At 42.5% G+C, this 17217-nt stretch overlaps 1 protein-coding gene across 1 annotated transcript in view; it reads left to right on the forward strand.

The window, feature by feature from the left end:
* Nucleotides 1-17217, forward strand: part of LOC124594670 (MFS-type transporter SLC18B1-like) — a 321099-nt gene that overhangs the window by 104549 nt on the left and 199333 nt on the right. Inside the window, exon 3 of the mRNA XM_047133038.1 lies at nt 13906-13979. Coding sequence (XP_046988994.1) covers nt 13906-13979 — 74 coding nt within the window. The remainder of the gene's footprint in view (nt 1-13905; nt 13980-17217) is intronic.

Raw genomic sequence — 17217 nt, forward strand, 5'->3', positions numbered from 1 at the left:
TGTGTGTGTGTGTGTGTGCAAACCTGTCCTTTTTTCCCCCTAAGGTAAGTCTTTCCGCTCCCGGGATTGGAATGACTCCTTACCTTTCCCTTAAAACCCACATCCTTTCGTCTTTCCCTCTCCTTCCCTCTTTCCTGATGAAGCAACCGTGGGTTGTGAAAGCTTGAAACTTGTGTGTGTGTGTGTGTGTGTTTGTGTTTTTTATTGTGTCTATCTACCAGTGCTTTTTCGTTTGGTAAGTCACAGCATCTTTGTTTTTTATATATATTTTTCCCACGTGGAATGTTTCCCTCTATTATATTAATATATATTAATGCACAGAAGACACCAACTCAACAACTTGATTAAATATAACACCAACTACAAAACATGATGCTGCATACTGAATCAAGATATTGTATAGACAAATATTATGTTACTTCAAATGGCGGCAACAGGTGGGAGGATGATTCCTTTGACCCAAATTTGTGCTATTCCAACTACAAAGTAATTAGGTTGATCAATACTCTTTGGAAATATTGTAAAAATAAATGATATAATAAAAGACTTACTTTCAAGCAATCACAAAAGTAATTGGTTCATAAAAAAAACAATGGAAAATCCAGGATGGAATGTAACAATACCAGAGAAGGGAAGTTGCTACTCACCATATAGTGTAGACACTGCAGCCTCAGAGAACTGAAACCACACTGCGAGCAGCAGCACCAGTACGTGATGGGAGTGGCAGCTGGGTGGCGGTAAGGAGGAGGCTAGGGCGGGGAGGGGGAGGGATAGTATGGTGGGAGTGGTGGACAGTGAAGTGTTGCAGTTTAGATGGAGGGCAGGAGAGAAGGTGCGGAGGGGGCAGGGGATAAGTAGCAGAAAGGAGAGAAATAAAAAGTAATTAAAAGAATGGGTGTGGCGGTGAAGTGGCAGCTGTGTGGTGCTGGAATGGGAACAGGGAGGAGGCTGGATAGGTGAGGACTGTGACTAATGGAGATCGAGGCCAGGAGGGTTACGGGGACCACCTGTGCAATACAGAAAAGCTGGTGTTGGTGGGAAGGATCCATATGGCAAAGGCTGTGAAGCAGACATTGAGATGAGGGAGATCATGTTTGGCAGCGTGTTCAGCAACTGGGTGGTGCACTTGTTTTTTGGCCACAGTTTGTTGGTGGCCATTCATACTGACAGACACCTTGTTGCTTGCCATGCCTACATAGAATGCAGCACAGTGATTGCAGCTTAGCTTGTGAATCACATGACTGGTTTCACAGGTAGCCCTGCCTTGGATGGGATAGGTGATGTTAGTGACTGGACTGGAGTAGGTGGTGGTAGGAGGATGTATGGGATGGTCTTGCATCTAGGTCTATTACAGGGGTATGAGCCATGAGGCAAGGGATTGGGAGTAGGGGTTGTGTAAGGATGGACAAGTATTTTGTGTAGGTTCTGTGTACGGTGGAATACCATGGTAGGAGGGGTGGGAAGGATAGTGAACAGGACATTTCTCATTTCAGGGCATGACGAGAGGTAATCGAAACCCTGGCGGAGAATGTAATTCAGTTGCATCAGTCCCGGATGGTACTGATTTACGAGGGGAATGCTCCTCTGTGGCTGGACTGTGGGACCTTGGGAGGTGGTGGCAGACTGGAAAGATAAAGCATGGGAGATTTGTTTTTGTACAAGGATGGGAGGATAATTACGGCCAGTGAAGGCTTCAGTGAGACCCTCGGTATATTTTGAGAGGGACTGCTTGTCACTGCAGATGAGTCGACTATGGGTGGCTAGGCTGTATGGAAGGGAGTTCTTGGTATGGAATGGGTGGCAGCTGTCGAAGTGGAGGTATTGTCGGTGGTTAGTAGGTTTGATGTGGATGGAAGTACTGATGTAGCCATCTCTGAGGCGGAGGTCAACATCTAGGAAGGTGGCTTGTTGGGTTGAGTAGGACCAGGTGAATCAAATGGGGGAGAAGTTGTTGAGGTTCTGGAGGAATGTGAATAAGGTGTCCTCACCTTCAATCCAGACAGCAAAGATGTCATCAATGAATCTGAACCAGATGAGTGGTTTAGGTTTTTGGGTTTTTAGGAAGGATTTCTCTAGATGGCCCATGAATAGGTTAGCATAGATTGGTGCCATGCGGGTGCCCATAGCTATACCATGGATTTGTTTGTAGGTAATGCCTTCAAAGAAGTAGTAATTGTGGGTGAGGACATAGTTGGTCATAGAGACTAGGAAGGAGGTTGTTTGTTTGGAATCCATATGGTGTCTGGAAAGGTAGTGTTCGATAGCAGTAAGGCCATGGGCAATAGGAATGTTAGTGCACAGGGAGCTGGCGTCAATAGTGACGAGCAGGGCACCATGTGGTAAAGGGAAAGGAACTGTGGACAGTCGGTCGAGGAAATGGTTGGTACCTTTGATACAGGAGGATAGATTCCAGGTAATAGGTTGAAGATGTTGGTCTACGAGAGCAGAGATTCTCTCAGTGGGGGCACAGTAACCGGCCACAATGGGGCGTCCTGGGTGGTTGGGTTTATGGACTTTAGGAAGCATGAAGAATTTGGGAGTGCGGGGAGTGATAGGGGTAAGTAGAGAGGTGGACTCTGGGGAGAGGTTCTGAGATGGGCCTAAGGATTTGTGTAGTGACTGGAGATCCTGCTGGATTACTGGAATGGGATCACTGTACCATAGTTTGTAGGTGGTAGTATCTGACAGCTGATAAGAGTCCTTCTGCCACTTAATCCTTGCGGTTCAAAACAACGATGGTGGAGCCTTTGTCTGCAGGTAGGATTATAAGGTCGGGATCAGTTTTTAGATGGTGGACTGCGGTTCTTTCTGTAGATGTAAGGTTAGTTTGTATGTTGAGGGATTTGGGGAATGATGGTGAGGCAAGGTTCAAGGTTAAGAAACTCTGGAAGGTTAACAGGGGGTGGATCACGGTCAGATAGAGGAGTGAACAGAGTTCGGCACGGTTCAATAATGGACTTTGGTTGAGTCTGATTGGTCAGGTTGATGGCGAAAAAGTGTTTCCACTGTAGGGACTGGGAGGAGGAGAGAAGGGCTTTAATTAGTCCTGCATAGTTGAATTTGGGAGTGCAGCAAAAGGTGAGGCCTTTGGAAAGGACTGATATTTCTGTTGGACAAAGGCCTCTGGAGGAAAGGTTCATAACTGTGTTGCGGGTCTGTTTAGGTTTGGGTTCTGTGTGGTGGTGGGAGGGAGTTTTGGAGGGTGGGGTAAGTGTAGTAGGTCTGCGAGTCAGGGTTTGTCAGCTAAGAAGGGGCATGGGGGAGATTTGGAGGTTGTTGTAGAAGTGGTGGACAGTGGTACTCTGAGGCGGGAATAGGAAATGAGCGGGATTGAGAGCTTTTTGAGGTGGTGTTGCGCATGTTGCTCAAGTTCCTGTGGGGCAAGAGTTTCAGTGTGTGTTATTGGTTCCAGAATTTGGGATTACATAGCAGGAGAATTTTGCGGTTGGAGAGAAGGTACTGCAAGGAGGATTGGGCTTGGTTGATATTCTTTTGCAGCATATTGTTGGTGAGGGCTAAGAATTGCCGAAATCTGAACAGGTGGAGGTCATTGTGGAAGGAGGGGTGGCAACCAGAGATGGGTAATTTGATGGTAAGGCCATTAGGGGGATTGCATGAGCCAAACAACAATGCAGGAACAATATGTGGGACTGGGATGGGGCTAGGAATAAGGAAACTTTTCCGTATTGATGCAGATGGAAGGAGCAAGGATCCATGGTGGTGCAAAAAATGCGAAAAACTATGCAAGAAAGTAGAATTATGTCCGAAAGATTACGCAAAAATTACCCAAAAATACACTCAAATACAAGTGAAAAATACGAAAATGGCAAGGTGGATGCACAAGGGGGAAAAATGAGATGAAATCTGAGGAAGGCGATGGTGTGGAAGGCGAAAACTCACTAAAATTGGTGACAAGTCACAAGGGTCAAAGTAGAGAATAACAAATCATTAATAAATATATGTATATTACTGTGGGTATCAGGTTTGAGGGCAGATAAGCATAAAGAAGGGGAACGGCCCTGAAACGAGAAATTTCCTGTCCACTATCCTTCCCACCCCTCCTACCATGGTATTCCGCCGTACACCGAACCTACACAATATACTTGTCCAACCTTACACAACCCCTGCTCCCAATCCCTTACCTCATGGCTTATACCCCTGTAATAGATCTAGTGCAAGATCTGTCCCATACACCCTCTTACCACCACCTAATCCAGTCCGGTCACTAACATCACCCATCCCATGAAAGGCATTGCTACCTGTGAATCCAGTCATGTGATTTACAAGCTAAGCTGCAACCACTGTGCTGCATTCTGTGTAGGCATGACAAGCAACAAGGTGTCTGTCAGTATGAATGGCCGCTGACAAACTGTGGCCAAATAAACAAATGGACCATCCTGTTGCTGAACACGCTGCCAAACATAATCTCCCTCACCTCAATGACTACCAGCTATTCTGTATTGCGCAATTGGAAACTTTCCCTGCAATACATCCTATGTTCCTGTAACCTTCCTGGCCTCAATCTTCGTTAGTCACTGTCCTTACCCATCCAGCCCTCTACCTGTCCCCATTCCATCACCACACAGCCGTCATTTCACCGCTACACCCAGTCTTTTAATTTCTTTTTATTTCTCTCCTTTCCGTTACTTACCCCCTCCCCCTGCCGCACCTTCTCTTCTGCTCTCTGTCTAAACTGCAACACTTCACTGTCCACTACTCCCACCATACTATCCCTCCCCCTCTCCGCCCTAGCCTCCTCCTAACCCTCCCCCATTTGCCACTCCCATCATGCACTGGTGCTGCTGCTCGCAGTGTGGTTTCAGTTCTCTGAGGCTGCAGATGTGTGTGCAAGTTGCTTTTGTGTGAATGTGTGCGTGCATGTGTGTATGTGTATCTACTGCTGCAAAGGCCTTTATGGCCGAAAGCTGCAATTGTGTGAATCTTTTTTTTTGTACCTATCGCAATTCAGCGTCTCCGCTATAAGGTGAATAGCAACTTTCCTTCTCTGGTATTGGTTCATAAAACAAATACAGAACAATAGATTTTAATTAAGAAAACAATTTGAGGTGTGATTGGAATTGATTAAAAAATTACTGAAGTTAATGGCAGTTGGGGAATAAAAGTCAACACTGCACTTAATATTAGTTCAATCAACTGGAACCTGAAGCAGATGTGTGATCAACTGGAGAAGGTGAACATTTTCAGCTGTATAACTTGTATGTGTAACAACACCATAAAGTAATCCCATGCAATCAACTGATCCGAGGACCAGAGAACTTCAGTGTTATTAGTATCTTACAGAAAGGCTGTAGCAGGATGTGTACTGGGAGATACATTCAGGATTAAGTAACAAGTATGGTTCAATAATAACATTCAAATTTTCTTTCGGTTGTTTGGAGAACTGGAAACTAGGTTCTAGGATATTGCGCTAGGATACTTTGAATAAAAGTCCACTATTAATCAGTGACACCTGGCACATGTGTAGAGTGAAAGTCTGATCGTAACACATAAGTGAAACCAGAATGAGGTTCAACTAATAGTCAGAGATATGACAGTTGTTTAGTTTGTGTAAATAATAGAGCAATTTCACAAAAGAAGGTATTGGTGTATAAAGTTAAATCAGTACAAATGTAGTTTGAGATCTACTAGGAATTCTGTAACTCTGGAGCAGACAAATGGTATGTGCTTGTTGATTACCTGTGGATCTTTGTGTTTTATGTGCAAGTTCTCTACTGACTGAGCTACCCAAGTATGACTCACAACCACGTATCACAGGTTTACTTCCATCAATGTCACTTTTCCTATTTTTCCACTGTCACAAAAGTTCTTCTGCATACCTTAGTGAACAAGCACTCTTGGAAGAAATGAAATTGCGGAGAAGAGATACTGGCATGAGTAAAGCCTGAGGATGGGTCATAAGCTATGCTTGGATAGCTAGGTCAGTATGGTACACAACTGGGAAAAGCAAAGGTCCCAGATTTGAGCCCCAGTCCAACAAACAATTTTGATCTCCCAAGAAGTTTCAAGTCTTAGGTACTTAATTGTTTGCCAGTGTATGTAATTGCAAGTAAATTTTCAGGGACTAGAAAAAATGAGAAGCCTACATCCTTCCAATTAACAATTCAGACAAAGAGCAGGACTCTGCAAATGAAGAATAAGTTACAAGTAACCTTGGTGAAATTCACAGTAATGCAGTTATATTACTGTGATATAAATCCAGAAGTGAGGGGATAAATCATTTGAAGAGGGTAATGAAGTTGTATTGAAATATTCATAGGGGGATGGATAAAGTGTTCAAGGGGAATTAAAATTCAACTAATGTATTTTGTAGGCTGACACTAATGTAACCACTCAGTCAGAAAAGAAATTTATTTTCCAAAATATTGTTTGTAACACAGGATGTTTTTCCAGTTGCACATATTAAGTTGGTTCTGAGTAGCATTTATACCCTGCATTATTAATTTATGAATGAGCTTATAGTGAGATAGCTACTGGGCAATGACCCAACTGTTTTCCATTAGATATGGTAGTAGCTTCTGTCAGTAGAACTATACTCTAAGGTGCAAGCTTCCTTAGATATAGAATTCCATTGTAGAAGACCACCCACATTCAGGGATCTCAACCAGGAGAGCACTGTCTGCTTCATTGAGCATTCAGAATCACACACATATGCTAAATAGATTTTGTAAGGTGGATGATATGCCCTACTAGCAAATTCGTAAATGAGCTCAGGGCTACATTTCTATTGAAGAAAGAAAACACAATTGAAAACATGTGCACAGTGGAAAGGGGGAAACTTCTGCACCTCAGAACAACCAGTCAGGGTACATATGATACAAAGTAAAAAAGGGGTCAATGACATAGGTAACAAACTGACATATGAACATACCTAAAGTGAGGAAAGAGAAACTCTCACCTAGAAGTCACTGCAGAATGTCCTTTCTTCCAAGTAGAAACGAAGTCTACAAAAAGTGCTATATTATGTCATACATGTGTAGAGACATTGCCACATGCCCTGCCTTCACATACACACATTTGAGTCAATGCATAGTGCAGCGTTTTGCTTACTTGGCAGCCGATGAGCAATTAGTGTCTTGAGCTCTATGCTTTCATACTACAAGTTTTAGAAACTTCATAAACCTTGACCATAATTTCACCATAACGTACAGTGGTTAAAACTGTGTGATTACAGTGTCTCAACATATTGAAGAAATGCAAACATATAATGCAAAACTATCCAACACTAGAGATGGGTAATAACAAAATACGGCAATAGAAAAAAAAAGAGATCAGATGAGGCTGGAAAGGGCATATCAGATAATTTTGGGACAATGGGGACTGTATAACATGTCAATTAAGAGTAATCAGTTTTTGGAAATTTAATGTAACTGGAGACAGAAAAAAGCTACTCTCCAAGAGGCAGCAGGAGGACACACATATATAGGTATTTAAATCTTCAAGCTTTCAAATCCATCGTCTTTTTCTCCTGGCAGAAAGATTGAAGGAGAAGGAAGAAGAGTGAAGGAAAAGGACTGATGAAGTTTAGGAAATGGAGAGAGTTCAGTAAAGTTGCCCAGGACCCCAGGTTGGGAGAGACTTACTGGACAGGATGAGAAGGAACTACTGATTGTTGGGGGACTCCACTGAATGAGATTTGAAAACCTGAGAGCTTAAAGGGTAATACACAAAATGGAGATTACAGTCAAAACATCATGCATGAGCTATAGGAGTGGAAAGCTAAGTGCATTGTATGTGATAGAGTTGGGAAGGGGCGGGATTATAGGAGAGGGGAAAAAATAGACAGGTCAGAAAATGAAAGTTCTTGAAAACCAAATCGGAGTGAAGATACGAATAGTTACTGTAAAGAAATGCTGAGACAGAAGAAATTAATGTAAATTAAGGTCAAGCAGGTGGCGAGAACCAAGGACATGTTGAAACTTCAGTTTCCACCTTCGGGGTTCTGAGAAATTGGCGTCTGGAGGAGGAATCCAGAGAGTGCGTGTGGTGAAACAGATCTTGACTGTCATGTTGTACTTGCTCTGCAACAGGATATTGTAAGTTGCCTGTACACACCCTCTGCTTATGCCCATTCATCCTAACTGATAATTTGGTGGTAGTCGTACCGATATAAGAGGCCAAACAGTGTTTACATAACAGCCGGTATATGATGCATCATCTCACAGATGGCTCTCGTTTTTGGTATATGTTTTTCTATTTACAGGGCTGCTTTAGGTGGTGGTAAGAGGGTGCATAGGGCAAGTCTTGCAGTGGGGACAGTCATAGGGGTAGGAACCATAGGGTAGGGAGAGGGGTGCAGAAGGAACATAGGGTCTGATGAGGATATTATGGAGATTGGGAGGGTGACGAAAGCTATCTTTTTGTGGTGTGTAAAATGTCAGAAAGAATGTACCTCACTTCAGGGCATGATTTTAGGAAGTCATGGGCATGTCGAATAATTGATTAATCAACAATGAAAAATCCAGGATGGAACATAACACAGTTGCCTGAGACTGTGTGTGTGTGTGTGTGTGTGTGTGTGTGTGTGTGTGTGTGTGTGTGTGGGTGGGTGCGCGCGGGCGCCTATTGTTGACAAAGGCCTTAATGGCTGAAAGCTATAATTGTGTGAATCTTCCTGTTCTGCCTATCGCGGCTTAGCATCTCCGCTTTGTGGTGAATAACTGATTAACATATTCAAGACCAGGATAATACTGAGTGACAAGTGGTGTACTCCTACGTTGTTTTTTGGAGGGACCAGCAGTACTGGGATTGGATGTGATAGCCCGGAAATTTGCTTTTGAACTAGGCAGGTGGGGTAATTACATCCAGTGAAGGCTGGGGTGAGAGTGGTGATGTATTGCTGTAAAGAGTCTGCATCTAAAGAAATAGGTTTTCATTTAATGCCAAAGCTGTATGGGAGGGAATGCTTGACATGGATAGGATGGGAACTAACAAAATGTGAGTAATGTTGTTTGTTGGTAGGTTTAATGTGGACAGAAGTGTGAAGCTGCCTTTGATGAGGATGAGACCGACATCAAGAAAAGTGGCATGGGTTTTGGAATAGAACCATGTGAAATTTAACTGGGAGAATGTATTCAGAGAGTCCAGGAATTTCAACAGGTCGGAATCACCAGGAGTCTATATGGCAAAGATGTAATCAATGTGTCTAAACCAAACCAGGGGCTGAAGGCTTATGGATCCCAGGAAAGCCGGCTCCTAGTGACCCATGAAAAGGTTGGCATATGAGGGAGCCTTCCTGGTTCCCATGGCTGTTCCCCTGGTCTGTACATATGTCTTCCCCTCAAAGATAAAGCAGTTGTTGGTTAGTATAAAGTTGATCAAGGTGAGCAAAAAGGATGTCATAGGTTTGGAATCAGGTGGTCACTGACTGAGGAAATGCTCAACAACACACAGATCATATACATGGGGAATGTTTGTATAGAGGGAGGTGGCATCAGCAGTGACAAGCAAGGTGTAAGGTGGGAGAGGGATGTTGTGGGAGTGGGACAGGCACAGATTTCAGATGATTTCAGAAATGGTTGGTATCTTTGATATAGGAGGGAAGTCTTTACGTTCGGAGGGTGGCCAGAATGAGTGGGTTTGTGACTCTTAGGAAGAAGGAAAAAGATGGGAGTGCATGCTGTGGGTGGGGTGAGAAGTTCAATAGATTGAGGTATTAGTCTTTGTGAGGGGCCTGAGGTTTTAAGGAGGGCTGTAAGTTATTTTGAGTCACAGGAATGGGATCTTGATGGCAGACACTGTATGTAGAGGTGTCAGACAGGTGGTGTAGACTTTCAGTAACATACTCCTTTTGGTCTAGTATCACAGTGGTAGACCCTTCATCTGCTGGGAGAATAATGATGGAGTCATCAGCTTTTAGGGAATGAAGAGCCTGAAGTTCTGCAGAGGACAGATTAGGGTCATGTTGTAGTGACCTGAGGAAAGTTTGTGAAGCAATGCTGGATCTGAGGAATTCTTGGAAGGCTTGTGAGGAATGATTTTGAGGTAGTGGCAGCAGATCAAGTTGGGACCATGGTCAGAACTTTTCAAGGCAGGGCTCAATGTCAGGTTTGCTGTTGGAAAGGTTGTGGGGCTGGGTTGCAAAGTGATATTTCCAGTTGACATTACATGTGTGGTAAAGAAGGTCCTTCACAAAAGCAGCATGATGTTGAGTACACTGGACAGTGGTTACTGATTCTTGTGATCATGAGCTATCATTGGAGGCAATACTGAAGACTTGGGGAATGTTCGAAAGCTCGGCCAGGCTCAGTTTGTAGGAGAGAAGTGGTGCTTCATGATGTTACTGTTTAGGGAGCTGCAAAGGGACATGAAGGGAAACACCATTATTCAGGTAGTTTAGCGTTCTGAGGTGAAGTCTGGCATGTTTTTGCAGTTTGAAGTTGGCTTGGCAGGTAATGCTATCTGAGGAAACATGAGGGCAGATAACTACAGGTTTTTGTAGGAGGAGGTAAGTCTGGTGGTGTGGAAATTGGCGAATGAGGTATATAGTTCACAGAGTAATTGGGTAAGTGCAAGAGATTGCTGTATTTGGAATTGTAAGTCTGGTGTGAATTTGGATTACAGCCAGAAACAGGGATTAAGTGTTGGGCCTGTGGGAGTAAATCCCAGGGACAATCTTGTTCCTATATAAATGATAAAATCAAACAATGGGTATGTCCCAAATGAAATAACAACAGTGTGGAAAGGATAGATTGCTACTCATGACATAGAGGAGGTCTTGAGTTGCAGACAGGCGCATTGAAAAGGACTGCCACAATATTAAGCTTTTTGACAAAGTCCATCTACTGAAATAGAAAACAGACATGTATGGTTACAAGTACAACTAACACACTCATGGTCACTGTCTACAGGTGCTGGAGCATTCTAACAATGAAGACAGTGGCCGTGTGTGTGTGTGTGTGTGTGTGTGTGTGTGTGTGTGTGTGTGTGTGTGTCTTTCTATGTGGTGAGTAGCAATCTATCCTTTTGATATTGTATTAGTGATCAAGGAAGACTGTCTGCCTTTACCTTGCAAAGTTGTGTTAGTCACTGGAGTGTCTCTTTTTCTCTCATACTGGATTCACTTTGTGGAAGTGGGAGGAGGGGCAGTGGCATAACCACTCCTTTTTGCAATACATATATTCCCATTCCTATATGAGCTCTTTCCACTCAAGCTACTCAGTAACCTGTTTGGTTTGAGAGATGTCATAAAGTCTGACAGATCACTCTCTCATATCTGATCCAAACACTCTGCTGTCTTATGGTCTGGCCATCCACAGTGAGTGTAAAGCAGTTCAGCAATGAATGCACATCTAATGGGGCTTACCTTCTGGGGCAGAAGGATGGGAATGGGTGAATTGGTAGCTTTCATCACGTAGAAATGAAATTTGTATGACCTCTTGTGGTATGCTTGGAGAACTACAGTGCATCCAGCACCTACATAGGTATCAATGCTTCAAGTGAAATATTCAGACAATGAGTTTCCACTTCGTTGAAGAAAGCAAATGAGTCTACACTGAACTACTGCTTCACTAAGAAGAACCATGTTCAGCTCATTAATTCTCTCCCCACTTTCCCTCCACTGTTGATACTTGTGCCATGAGACAGCTCTTATCAGATCAACAAAGCCTTCTCAATCCTCTCTAAAATTTTGGCATATGGTGAAAAACTTGTCTCTGTAGCAGCTAATACTATACTTTTGTCAATATTTATTCTCTTGTCCTTGTACAAGGACATCAATTGATAATATTTCTCAGCCCTTACATGGAATCTGCATAGGAACTAGCTGATCTTTCCTTGCAACTTTAGGCTGTTGACTACTACCTGTATTTCACCACCTTATGCACACATTTTCTCTTCATCAGTTAACATTTTGTTAAGAGAGTGTGGTGTTTTCCCCTGATTTACCCATGAAGGTGGCATCCAGTGAACCCAATACAACATCAATTAGATTCTGCCTCTGAGAGCCCCAGAAATGGGGAAATGAGGCCAGCTCCTGGCACATTGCTGCTTTGCGGTGTCACATTGTGTAATGCCTCATTGAGAGGCTTTTGCAGGCATTCTTCTCCACCCAGAGTTGCCACACCTTCGCTTGCATTTCTGGATCTATCTCCAGCTTTCCCTGTGACCTCTTATCGGGCATCCATTTGAACTATATGCATCAAAGCAAAACAAAAATGTATTTGACAATAACCCTCAGCAATGTCTCTGGCAGTGTTTTCTCCCTAGATTCAAAATTTGCAACTTTTGGATGCAGTTTTATTAATGGCATGGAAGTGATAGGCAGCAATAGGGCGGCAGCAGAAGTAGTGATGTTGGAGCCAGTGCCTGGTGTTGTGACACTGGGTTGTCATACCTGCACTGGTAGCTTTGAACGGCAGCAGCAGCGGAGGTGCTGTGTTGATTATGACGGGTAGCCCAGACTGCCTGTGATAGGCAAAGCATGTGGCCAGATGTGCCTATGTGGCAGTTTAATGCATCTGCTCATCAATTCAGAAATTGTTTGTCGCACATCAAAACCAGAAGCAGAAGTAATTTGGAATCCCACACCTGACACCAGATTGTATGCCTCATTGGTGGGCAGGCATATATTCAGGATTTAAGAATGGTCTGAACTTGTAAATGAAATACTTCTTTAGGAAAAAGAAGCTGTATAGATTTGTTTTCCAATGGGATTACATATTGAGGATTTCTAGGGGGTGAGAGAAGATAACTCCAGTGGCCTCAATCCCATCTCAGAGAAGGAGCAAAGTGAAAAGTTAAAGTTTGAGTACTAAGCCATTGATCATCTGCTCTGTTTGACAACTCAGAACAGAGGAGAGCTCCATTCAGCAGGTGCTGCTGTTAGAGCCTTCTGTTAGATGACGCTGTGGCACAATCTTGAGTTGCAGGGTGACTTTGCTGAAGATGATTCAGTCTATTCTGGAGTGGACAGGTCAGTTGTTGTCATATAAGTGGAAACATGATGGATGAAAAAGACAGTTTATATAAAAACTTTCTTTTCCTGGGGCCGCCATGTACAGCTTTGATATCACTTAGCAACACTTTCATTTTTGTATTCTTGTTTCTCATAATATTTAAATACTTCGTTTCACTCGTTCTAACTATACACTTGTAACATGACACCAATTATCAGTTTTATGTTTATTTTGCAGCAGTTTTCATGAAACTGCAGTGTGCACCGTTTGCACTGATACCTTTCCAGACAATTGTGTTACAATTATCCTCAGTTTTAAGATCAGGGTGCTCAGGGAAATTTTCATCTGCTAGTCTGATTGGTACCATCCTACCTCAATAAAGGTTGTTCTTGACCATTGTCGTAACAAACCTGTTACCAGCTTTTTGTACACTCTACTCCTTCTATTCCATTAATTTTTATCCCGCAGAAGGTATATGCTATAATGAAATGTTTTACTGTGTGCTGTCAGCCTTGCCAAATAATCCTTATCTCAGAAACTCGGATGAGAAAATACTTTCTATTCCTTAACAATGTTTATTAAATTCTCATTTCTGCAATAAAGAGGCTTTTGTATGTGTTTTAAGTGATACAAAACTTGTTGAAGTAGCATGGCAGTAAAATGCTGAATTCACGCTGTGGGAAGAATTGGATGCAAATATTGTTCCAGCCATCCTGTCTTAATTTTTTTGTGACATTCAATATTCCATTCGAGGAATGCTGAGATTATTACTGTGGCTGCACTTGTCACAAAGTCAGTACTAGTGGATAGAGCTGTATATCTGCAAATTAAATGAGATTTATTTTTGCCACAGTGTATTTTAATCCCAAGAAATGTCATTAGTGCATGATAACAATTGTGATTTTTGAGGATCTTTCTAGAGAATGGATTATTAAATAACTCATGAAACCAAAAGTCATTTCACTGATTATGATGTTTTGCTCTGTTTTAGTTGCCTCTCACTGGTGCAAAGTTTTTGTTCATGACTGGAATGTTTGTAGCAGGCAGTTGTAACTTCCTCTTTGGGTAAGTTTGAAAGCAAAATTTTTTCTATTAGCGCATAGTCAAAATATTAAGTTGAACTTTTAAGGTCACAGTAACTGATAAAATGGAAAGGATACAATCCTTCACATCAAGTCTTGCTATTTACCTAACAGAATCACCCAACAGGAATGAAATAGTTAGGGACAGTTACCAACTGATAGGAGCAACTTTTCTTCCAATATGAATGTTATTACACCTTTTATGTCAGAAGGTATGAGAGTACTTCTTCATGTTATCCTATTTCTGAAATTTAAATTAACATGTGCATAAATATTGTTTTGAAATTTCTTAGTTTTAAAATAATAAAAAATAGTGTTAGGTGAAAAAGACGAACAAATGACCTCTCACCAACCTTTGTCATCCAGCAAGTGGTCTGCTGCACTGTGGTGTGTCAGTGGCCATAACCTGTGACAATTAGCAGTGACCCCTGTCATCAGCATGTTGTCCAATGCAGGTGGCACTTTGCACTCAAATCATGGTACTCTTAGTACACTGTAGACATGCTACCACTTGAAAATGACAGTGCTTATAACATAATGGAGATGTTATCTCCCAAGCTTTGTGTAGCCGTGATTTTTCTATGATTGTGCCTTATATTTCCTTCTGTTCTACTGTTTTGGCCCACACTGGCAGCCATATGTTCTGAAACTGTTTATGTTACGAGATGAATAAAACACATTTCACATTTCATTATGAGGCGTGACCCAGGAAACTTGAGGGTCCTCAAGTCTATAGCAGTTTTGTGAGCATTTTTTGAAACAAACACAAGTAGTGGCATCTGACTAGTAATTCCAGTTATGTTGAGAACAATATACTAATCATATAGATCCTGACTGCAGACCTTAAAAGTCGTAGTAAAATTGCAAAATTGACTCAGAAAATGATAAATGCAGTTGTTTTTATGAAGAACCACTAATTTCAAATGTTGTGATTGGTGTTCCCCAGGACCGAGATGTGGATACGTAACCTATAAAGTTGCCAACTCCATTTCAGAGAAAGTATTGGCCTTTGCATAAGCATATGTGGTTCCACAAACAGTTCAAAATTTGTTTCACAAAAAGATAATGTTGTTAATGCACAGCTTGTTCACGATAATTTGATGATCTTGCTGGTACTGCCAGAAGTGGAGAAAATTGGCATTAGTTGAAAGATATTCATTTCTCTCTGAGCACTGTCAACATTAAGTTGCTCATAGACCTGAAGTATTACTGTACACATCATTAAGGGTAATGGTGGCAACACTGCAGGAAACAGGCAACAGTGCCTTCTCCCAAATGCTTTTCTCCCCCCAACACTCCTAATGTGGGGCAAGGAGAGCCTCCTGCCATTCCTTACAGCCAGTGCATGAATCGTTAACTTATTGTGGATGAGCTGTACGCAAGACACCATAACACTGTAAAACGGATTAGGCAGTAGATCGATCATAAAACTCAAGTGACTGTACCATGTGGTGCCTGGATAAAGCATAAGACAAATTCCACATTTTTTTTCCTCATCTGCCTCCCACTGAATCTAGATTGTCGCACAGATGATAAAATGGTAGATATCGAAATAGACGACAGAGGGATAGAGAAACAATTAAAATCGCTCAAAAGAGGAAAGGCCTCTGGAGCTGATGGGATACCAGTTCGATTTTACACAGAGTACGCGAAGGAACTTGCCCCCCTTCTTGCAGCGGTGTACTGTAGGTCTCTAGAAGAGCGTAGCATTCCAAAGGATTGGAAAAGGGCACAGGTCATCCCCGTTTACAAGAAGGGATGTCGAACAGATGTGCAGAACTATAGACCTATATCTCTAACGTCGATCAGTTGTAGAATTTTGGAACACGTATTGTGTTCGAGTATAATGACTTTTCTGGAGACTAGAAATCTACTCTGTAGGAATCAGCATGGGTTTCGAAAAAGACGGTCATGTGAAACCCAGCTCGCGCTATTCGTCCACGAGACTCAGAGGGCCGTAGACACGGGTTCACTGGTAGATGCCGTGTTTCTTGACTTCCGCAAGGCATTCGATACAGTTCCCCACAGTCGTTTAATGAACAAAGTAAGAGCATATGGACTATCAGACCAATTGTGTGATTGGATTGAGGAGTTCCTAGATAACAGAACGCAGCATGTCATTCTCAATGGAGAGAAGTCTTCCGAAGTAAGAGTTATTTCAGGTGTGCCGCAGGGGAGTGTCATAGGACCGTTGCTATTCACAATATACATAAATGACCTGGTGGATGACATCGGAAGTTCACTGAGGCTTTTTGCAGATGATGCTGTGGTGTATCGAGAGGTTGTAGCAATGGAAAATTGTACTGAAATGCAGGAGGATCTGCAGCGAATTGACGCATGGTGCAGGGAATGGCAATTCAATCTCAATGTAGACAAGTGTAATGTGCTGCGAATACATAGAAAGATAGATCCCTTATCATTTAGCTACAAAATAGCAGGTCAGCAACTGGAAGCAGTTAATTCCATAAATTATCTGGGAGTACGCATTAGGAGTGATTTAAAATGGAATGATCATATAAAGTTGATCGTCGGTAAAGCAGATGCCAGACTGAGATTCATTGGAAGAATCCTAAGGAAATGCAATCCGAAAACAAAGGAAGTAGGTTACAGTACGCTTGTTCGTCCACTGCTTGAATACTGCTCAGCAGTGTGGGATCTGTACCAGATAGGGTTGATAGAAGAGATAGAGAAGATCCAACGGAGAGCAGCGCGCTTCGTTACAGGATCATTTAGTAATCGCGAAAGCATTACGGAGATGATAGATAAACTCCAGTGGAAGACTCTGCAGGAGAGACGCTTAGTAGCTCGGTATGGGCTTTTGTTAAAGTTTCGAGAACATACCTTTACCGAAGAGTCAAGCAGTATATTGCTCCCTCCTACGTATATCTCGCGAAGAGACCATGAGGATAAAATCAGAGAGATTAGAGCCCACACAGAGGCATAACGACAATCCTTCTTTCCACGAACAATACGAGACTGGAATAGAAGGGAGAACCGATAGAGGTACTCAGGGTACCCTCCGCCACACACCGTCAGGTGGCTTGCGGAGTATGGATGTCGATGTAGATGTAGAACATGTCTTAATACATTCTGTCAGTACCTCTGTGGAGGGCAACTAATTGTTATAGCATTATCTAAAAATGTGATCCCATTCTTCATCACTCCATCCACTGTAATGCAATGAATGGTCTTTGGTGAATTTTCCTTTCCTGTGGCTTTTT

The sequence above is a fragment of the Schistocerca americana genome, chromosome 2 (genome assembly GCF_021461395.2).
Source record: "Schistocerca americana isolate TAMUIC-IGC-003095 chromosome 2, iqSchAmer2.1, whole genome shotgun sequence".
Taxonomy (NCBI): Eukaryota; Metazoa; Arthropoda; class Insecta; order Orthoptera; family Acrididae; genus Schistocerca; species Schistocerca americana.